The sequence below is a fragment of the Rosa rugosa genome, chromosome 4 (genome assembly GCF_958449725.1).
Source record: "Rosa rugosa chromosome 4, drRosRugo1.1, whole genome shotgun sequence".
NCBI classification, from domain to species: Eukaryota; Viridiplantae; Streptophyta; class Magnoliopsida; order Rosales; family Rosaceae; genus Rosa; species Rosa rugosa.
In genome coordinates this window covers 54,270,173-54,278,785 of record NC_084823.1, presented here as the reverse complement: position 1 = coordinate 54,278,785, position 8,613 = coordinate 54,270,173, and the positions used below count along the sequence as shown (strand labels likewise).

General features: G+C 34.4%; 1 protein-coding gene across 1 annotated transcript; it reads left to right on the top strand.

Moving 5' to 3' along the window:
• Positions 1-502: 502 nt before the first annotated feature.
• On the top strand, positions 503-5,834 carry LOC133742710 (agamous-like MADS-box protein MADS2). The gene is made up of 8 exons (XM_062170393.1): positions 503-1,012; positions 3,463-3,541; positions 3,694-3,755; positions 3,894-3,993; positions 4,256-4,297; positions 5,086-5,127; positions 5,238-5,395; positions 5,482-5,834. The coding sequence occupies exons 1-8, from the start codon at positions 828-830 to the stop codon at positions 5,573-5,575; spliced, it is 762 nt and encodes a 253-aa protein (XP_062026377.1). The 5' UTR covers positions 503-827; the 3' UTR covers positions 5,576-5,834.
• The last annotated feature ends 2,779 nt before the right edge of the window (positions 5,835-8,613 follow it).

Below are 8,613 nucleotides of genomic sequence, written 5' to 3'. Positions count from 1 at the left end.
TGTAATTATGGTTATCAGGTCGTCAATTAGGTAGTTTGATAAATAAAGTGCCATCTACTGCATGCTCTTCAGGGTAATCTAGTTAGGTGTATGTATTTATTTTATTTTTCCGGATCCATAGCTTAAGCTAATTGTGACATTTTTTTTTTTTTTTTTGAAACGAGGCTAATTGTGACTTATCAATTTGAAAAAGGAAACCAGCGTATTTCTGAAGTCTGACATAAATATTTTTTGACGAGAGTCTGACATAAATTAATTGCTTAATAGCTAGGAGCCTAGGAGTCGACACGTGTTTATCCAAAAAGAAAGCACCTGCTAAGGTTGTTCTTCGACGTCCGCTAGGCATTACCAGGGAGCCTAGACATTTCATGGTACTGCAAATATTACTAAAAATAAATATAAAAAAGACTAGATGTAACTGTAAATGAATATATATAACAAGAAAAGCAAAATAAAAAAGAAGAAAACCAAAATTCTGACATATAAAAATGGAAGATGCACTGGAAAACCTGGACCATAGAGAGTGAAATAGGGGAGAACCCTGAGAATGGAATCATACACTAAATTGTCTACAATATCATACATGTCTTATACAGTCCAGTACAGTACCTGAGGAGGAGGTAGGTTACAGAGCCAAACACAAATACACTCGCCCTTTTTTCAAGGGTTTCCCATTTCTCTCATATTGCACTTATCCTTTTACCCCTTTTGGTACCCTAAAACACAGAGCTTTCCTCTCAGAGAGTTTTGTCTACCTCTGATCAAACCAAGACTAGGGGAGATAGATCAGAAAAGGGTGGTGGGTAGTTGGGTTTTAATTTTTGGAAATGGGGAGAGGAAGAGTTGAGCTCAAGAGAATAGAGAATAAAATCAACAGGCAAGTCACTTTTGCCAAGAGAAGAAATGGCCTGCTCAAGAAAGCTTATGAGCTCTCAGTTCTCTGTGATGCTGAGGTTGCCCTCATTATTTTCTCTGGCCGTGGAAAGCTCTATGAGTTCTGCAGCAGCTTAAGGTATATATATATCAAAGTTAATATGCATACTGATTATTCTTTTATATACGAAGTTTTCAATATTAGTGATGCATACGAGTGCTTATGATTTAAGGGATGCAAAATCTGTGTGGTTTGTGTTAAAACCCTTGCAGTGTGCTTGTGGTTAACTTTTCAAAGCAAGATTCGAGTTCTGTTTTTTCTGTCCTTCACCCCTTGTGTGAACAAATCAGTTCTGCTTGTGTGAATCATTAATTTATCTTTTTTGATCTGCTACGAGTGAGGAAAAAACAAAGGCTTTTCTGATTTGTTCTCTTAAATTGAAGATCTGGCATATTTCTTTTTCTTCTTCTTCTACTTCTAAATTTTATTAGTGGTAAATGTTTTCTTGTCTCTTTAGTTTATCTATTTTTGTAAAAGCTTTGATATAATTTCTGAAACAAATTTGATTAAAATTACAGGGTATTTCAGTGATAAATCAATATTTTCCTATATAAATATTTCTATCATAATATATTGTAAACTTGATATTTGATTTCTATGCTTATTTAGTTAAATTAGTTGATGTTCAGAAAAAACATTAATTAATTGTAAAGAGTAAAGACTAGATTGTTATATCCAAAAAAAAGAGTAAACATCGATTAGATTGTCTCGTAAATAAAGACATGGGTTTTCTGAATTGGATTGTACTTTTTGGGTTGTTATCAGATACGTCAAGAAAATTTCCTAATTAGTTTTCTAATTTACTTCTTGGGATTTACTTATTTTTTATTTCTATCTACTTATAGCATATGATTTATTTATTTTGAGCAAATATAGCATATGAAGTTCATATCTACATTTTGTACTAGGATCTTCTTTTAACCATTATTTTCTTTTCAATTAATTTTCCATTTTTATTTCTTAGAAACTGAACAAGATCGTTGAAACTTTCGCTGGTAAATTGCCTGTGATTTGATCTGTTTAACTTGAAGTCTTGAACTTTAGTTATTCCAGTGAATTTGTCATTTCCTAGACTAAGGACAGACAAATAACCGGTTCACTGTTATGATTCGTTGCCAGTTGATTTGATATTTTGATTTGTAGTTTTTCTGCATGCTGTACTTGGTGTTGCAATTAAATTATTGATTTTTTCAGTAAGATCGAGAAATATAAAAGGCTGCCTCTTTATAGTCATTACCTCTAAAGCTGCATATCTTGAAGCTTTTGCTCTTACAGTAACTCCAACAGCTTCCTTATGATTTCTGTATTATAGGGAAGCAGAAATTAAAGCTCTAGACTCTTTTTATTCTTCAACTCCAACAGATTCCCTATTTTACAACAATATCTAAAATCTCCATATTATTCCTTAAAATTTTTGAGTTTGCTGTAAATATAGGAAATTTGGTTTTCTCTTTTCTCATTTTCCCTAAAATATGGATAGTTATAGGAAATATGTTAGAGCAAGAGAGGCTTATTTCCCCTAAAGTAGAGAAAAATCAAAATATGGGAAATCTGTTAAAGTTGCTCTTACCTGAATATAGCTAAACTAATAATTATTCGATTACCAATATTCCAATAATACTTCATCCAAAGCGCATTACAACTTCCCCCTTGAAAATATGACTTTTTTTTTATCATCGTAAATTTTTGAAGTTTTTGAAGCCTAGTGCAAGCTAGATGTCCAAGGCTATTCTAATTTTGGATACCATTTACGACATTTCAGGTGTAAGAGTGGCCCTTCTTACTTCAAGCTCTCTGAGAAACCATATATAAAATTGAAGTTTTATAGTTTGAAAATTCCAGGATTTTTCATTTAATATTACAAATCCACGTTATCAGTTGGTGTAATTTGAGTTTGGTATCGTTATATTCAATTTAGCAGAGAATGCTTGGCTCCCTTCCTCTTAATGTCATTCCTTCATACAATTGAAGAGACCAAATCATACATTTTCTCCCTAATTATCTGTTGTGGAATGATTTTCTTCGTAAATGATTATGTTTTTTTCACCTCAGCTTGTAATGATGAATGACTCTTTGCCTTAAAGAGCCAAGCATTGCTCCTTATTGTTGTGGTAGTACTAGTACGCAGTACACTAATGTGCTTTATTGCGGCATTGAAGTATCGGTTAACGAAGGTTGTTACATTAAGTCTGACCTTATATTTTTGTCTTTTTCTGTTTCACAGTTGTATGGTTAATGAGCTTGACCTCATAGTATATATAATGAAAGATCTTTCTAAATAAAATCATAGTATAGGTGGAATTGATCCTAACTTACCCTATTCAGGCAAACATATATAACAGTGTAATTAAAGTCCTGTGGTATATTACCTAACTCTTCTACTAATGAGGTTTCTGTGAAATAAGTGATCATATTTTGTTGTGATCCATTCTTTCATATACTGAAATCACACAGATTATTTAGTTAGTTAATTGTGTAATAGTAATGATTATTGTGTTTGATCCATATGTTTTAAACTTGTATTTTAGCATGATGAAAACGCTGGAAAAGTACCATAGGTGCAATTATGGTGCCCTCGAAGCCAACCAACCTGTAAACGAGACTCAGGTACAAACATTTGTATGACCTCATGTAATCTTGCATATATAACTAAGTTCGTTAATTCATTCTTTGGTGGTTTAAGTTAATGCATGCATATTAATTGATCGCTAATCTATTCAAGTAAATTAGTCATTACATTACCATTTTGTCCCAAGCAGAACAGTTATCAGGAATATTTGAAGCTTAAAGCAAGAGTGGAGGTCCTCCAACGATCTCAGAGGTGATACTAGCTAGCTATCTAGGGTTTGCACAGTTATTAGTAAAGCTGTAATTTTACAAACAATCATTCAAGAAACATGGTAGAAAGTTGTATATATATACTAATACTGATAGATATCCTGAATTTCAAATGGTGCAGAAACCTTCTTGGGGAAGATTTGGGCCCACTGAACACGAAGGAGCTTGAGCAGCTTGAGCATCAACTAGAGGCATCCCTGAATCATATTAGGTCAACAAAGGTGATTGCAAGAATTTGTGTAAATTAGTTTTATGTATTGATCGAAGCTTATACATCTAACCGTAGCCAATGCTCTCTGATAGGGACTATTTAGATTCTATGGATAGTATATAGATGAATTTTTACCCTAACCCTAATATTGATCCTTCTTTTTCACTCCAACATCTGCATATTTGATAGCTGATTGTGATGCATTCCTCAAAAGAGATTAATTAACTAACTTGCTGGTGTTGTTTTTCCCATGTTCTATACTCATTGATCAGACTCAGTTTATGCTGGATGAGCTTTCTGATCTCCAAAACAGGGTAAGCAAAAATTCGACATGCACTTAAGCGCTTCCAAATTTGAGGTGTAGCCTAGGGCGAGAATGGGTCAATTGACCCTTCTCAATTTTTGGAAAATTGTTAATTAGTCTTAATTATCTTTAAACCTTAATCGAATGAAACTCACTTTTTGGAAAAATCTTTAATTAGTCTTTGTTTTTAAAATTTAATACAAATTTATCCTAATTCATCTTAATTGTCCTTGAAACTACATATATCCAATTAATATAAATTTTTTCAAAGTTTTCTTACCTTATTGATCGATATATGCCCTTAATGGCATTATGCCATATGCGTATATTTACGATTCTTTGTTAATGAAATAAAAGTTTACACTATTAATACACGTCATATATCCAATTAATATAAATCTTTTCAAAGTCTTCTTACCTTACTGATCGATATATGCCCTTAATGGCATTATGCCATATGCATATAATATTTGTTAATATACTAAATCGAAGTAACACATACATTTATCGTTCATCTCAAATCCCAAAATTTATCAACATAATTTAAGAATCTTTCAATTTTGGCATTAGTCCAATTAATACTACATTGCAAATTTTCTTATACTGATATGTTTTGAAAGATGTGTTATTTTTTATTTTTGGCAAAGATTGTGTTATTCCTAGAAGATGACTAAAAATGAGTTTAATTTGTTAGTTAATAAATTTGATCCTCCTAAGTGAGATTTTTGGCTATGCTCATGGATGCATATATATGCTTTTGAACATATATGTAATGACCGGTGTTTTACTGTTGAGCAGGAACAAATGCTTGTTGAAACTAACAAATCCTTAAGGAGGAAGGTAACATATAATTGATATGATATTTATGTAAATCAAGCTTCTTTTTTTCGGTCACATATATAGTTAAATCTTTGGTTTTTTGATATATGTCTGATTAACTAATGCAACAGCTGGAAGAAACTAATCTGCAAGGTGCTCCACTTCGTCTGGCATGGGACGGTGGCTATGGCCAGAACAACATTCATCAGCACAACAACCGTCTTCCTCCCCAGTCGCAAGGTTTCTTTCAGCCACTGCAAGGAAACAACACCTCCGCTTTGCAAATCGGGTATGTATCTTTCGATTATTCGCAAATTGGCATACGTACATTGGCACTTTAATTAATAGAACTATTGGTTTCACTGGGTGGTACAGATACACTCCGCTGGGCTCAGATCATCATCACCAGATGAATGCAGGAAATCCAGGCCAAAATGTCAATGGATTCATTCCTGGGTGGATGCTTTGACAACTTTGGAAGTATGGATTGCCAATAAAGATGTGCATGGCGAATAAGATATGGAACGTGTTGTGTCATCTTCTTCAAGAATCATTCCAAGTACTTGTGCTATGCAATTTAACTGTAATTATGCTTGAAACGATAAGTACTTAGTAGTATTTATCTATATATGTATGTATTGATTTTGTATTGACATTATTAAAGACCATTTTTATGGATTTCATATTGTAAAAGCGGTAAGGTAATGCTGCTGGATCCAGCTTTTCCATTTGCTCGGGCTCTGTTGGTTTGTCTTTGTGGATTCATAAGAATGTAGTGGGCCGGCCATATAATACCAAAGCCACAAAAATTGTGGGGATGTTGTTGTTCCCTAGCCTAAACCCTGTTCAAGAGGCAAAGGCATTTACCCACGTTGTTGACCAGTAAAACCCCTCCTATGTATACGTATACCCCAAGTCTCAACTTCTAATATGAGTAATTATTTTGTGGTTTTGGAGTACTGCGTGTTTTTTTATCTCGATTATTGGATGAATATACCGGACTAAACAACAAGCATACAAGATTAAAATAAAAAATAAAAAAACTCATATTTGGACCATAGGGTGAATATACTGGGCAAAACAACAAGCAAACAGGCAAGTGAGATAAATGAGCAACAAATGAAAAGCTCAATCCTGATGTCCTAGATCATGAGCACATGATTTAAGACAAAACACTACTAAAATATCACTCTTTTGTCAATAAAAACGAGCTCATCCTCATTTAGTGGGAAGATGCATTGACCATTTTCATTCAAAGACAAATTAATTCTTATAAGAGCATCTTTAGTAATGCTAGCCATTTTTAAGTTAAATTTTAGTCAAAATAGCTAAAAAGTCATTTTAGCTAGCCATTTTAGAAATGCGTTTGCATCAATACTTTCTATTTTAGCTAGTTTTATCCTAAAAAAAAAAAAATTAGGTAGTTTTAAATTTATATTATTTTTTAAATGAAGATTAAATAGTCTAATGGTATTTATAAATTACATAAAATAACTTAACATGAATTTTTTAAATTATAGAGAGCCTCATCTCGCTCTCTATATTTAGGAGTAGGCCTCATCAAAAAGCCCGCGGATCAAGTGGGCCGATGGAGGCCCGTCGGCCCGGCCCGTTAAAAAGACCGCCTTGGTGGGTAGAGGGCCGGCCCGTCAAAAAGCCCGTAAAATACATATATAATAGGTGTTATATATATATATATATCCTATCCAGAGCGGAGCTCCGTTTTGAAATTAATCGTGTGAAGTTCGAGTTTTGGGTCACTTTTCGGTCGCATATCCACATCTCGACCGTTCAGTTTTTAGGTAATAGTGTATAGATAATCTCTGCAAATTTTCAGCCAAAATGATGATCGTTAAGGCATTGATAACTGCCTTAAAGCTGGTTCAGGTTGACAGATTCAGTCCGTCCATTGGTTTAATCGAGTTAGATACCTTAACGATCATCAATATATATATATATATATATATATATATATATATATATATAGGAAGGATCTGAAGCGGACGTCCGCACTTTCGCTAAAGTGCGGACGTCGACGCAGCAGGTGGTTCCAGGCGGCGCGGGGCTGGCCGGAGGGAGGCCTGAGGCGTCCCAGATCTCTTCTGGGCGGCATTCGAGGTCGGAGGAGGTCGGGCTTGCCGGTTTCTGGGCAGCCACCTCACCTGCAGTTGCAAGTTCTGTGCAGCACTGCAGAACCGTCGCCGGCGACTCCACCGGACCGCATACCCCTCCGCATAGAGATGGCAAAAATCCCCAGCGGGGCGGAGCTCCATTGGATACCCGCCCCTAATGGGGGGAGAATTCGGGGACAAATGGGGAATGGGGATTGGGATCCCCAATCCCCACTATCTAAGATTGGGGATGGGGCGGGGATGGTATTGTGATCTCCATCCCCAAACCCGCCCCAATAATATATACATGTATTTAACTTATATATATTTTAATTTATTGTTTATAATATAAATCGCAAATATATACATTTATTACTTTACTTTAATATCTACACTTTTATTTTAATGATGTTTTGACTTTTGCACTCATTGAATTATGATTTATGAATTTAATTATATTTTAAATTTATTTGTTGTAGATTTTGATTTTAAAAAAGGCAATATGAGAAAAAATTATTTTATTTATTAAATTCTTATTGGGGATTTGGGGCGGGTTTGGAGACTTAGTCCCCAATGGGGATGGGGACGGGGAATCCTCAATATATTTTTATTGGGGATTGGGGCGGGGATGGGGGTAGAGAATGACCCTGGGGATGGGGATGGTATTGTGATCCTCATCCCCAACCCGCCCCATTGCCATCCCTACGGCTCCGCACGACCCCCGGCGTCCCTCCGGCAAGCCGCGCCGCGCCATCGCCGCTCGATCAAGGCCGGAGAAGCGACGTCCGCACTTTTTCTAGGTTGCGGACATCCTCTTCAGAACATTTTTGTGTATATATATATATATATATATATTTTTTTTTTTTATAAACACACATATATCTTTATAAGTATATATATTTATAAACACACACACATATATAGATATATATATACTTATATATATATATAAACACATATTCTATATAAAAGTATGAGAACTTCTACACATATATAAACACACACACACATATTCTTATATATATATATATATATATATATATATATATATATATAAGTGTGTGTGTGTGTGTGTGTTTATATATATTTGTGGAAGTTCTCATACTTCTATATAGAATATGTGCATATATATTCTACATATCATGACGACGGTTGACCAATTCGATTGGAGTAGAAAATATGGTGAAATTGGCTAATTTTTTTATCACACTCATAATTTATTGTAATAATCTCATCCAACGTACGGTCAGTTTTTCCATTTTTATTGAATTGATAGGGGTTTGTCTTTGTAGTGTATGATATATAAATATAGGTTTATAAGAGTAACTAAATTTGACCTCGTTGATTGAATTCGAAACGAGAACCAAATTGGCTGAATTTTTTACAACCACCATAA

Excerpts from the sequence above, each read along its gene's own strand:
- LOC133742710 (XM_062170393.1), top strand. The coding sequence starts at position 828 with ATGGGGAGAGGAAGAGTTGAGCTCAAGAGAATAGAGAATAAAATCAAC. Across the intron at positions 3,756-3,893 it reads GTCCTCCAACGATCTCAGAG|AAACCTTCTTGGGGAAGATT; the intron begins GTGATACTAGCT and ends CAAATGGTGCAG. Across the intron at positions 5,396-5,481 it reads ACCTCCGCTTTGCAAATCGG|ATACACTCCGCTGGGCTCAG; the intron begins GTATGTATCTTT and ends TGGGTGGTACAG.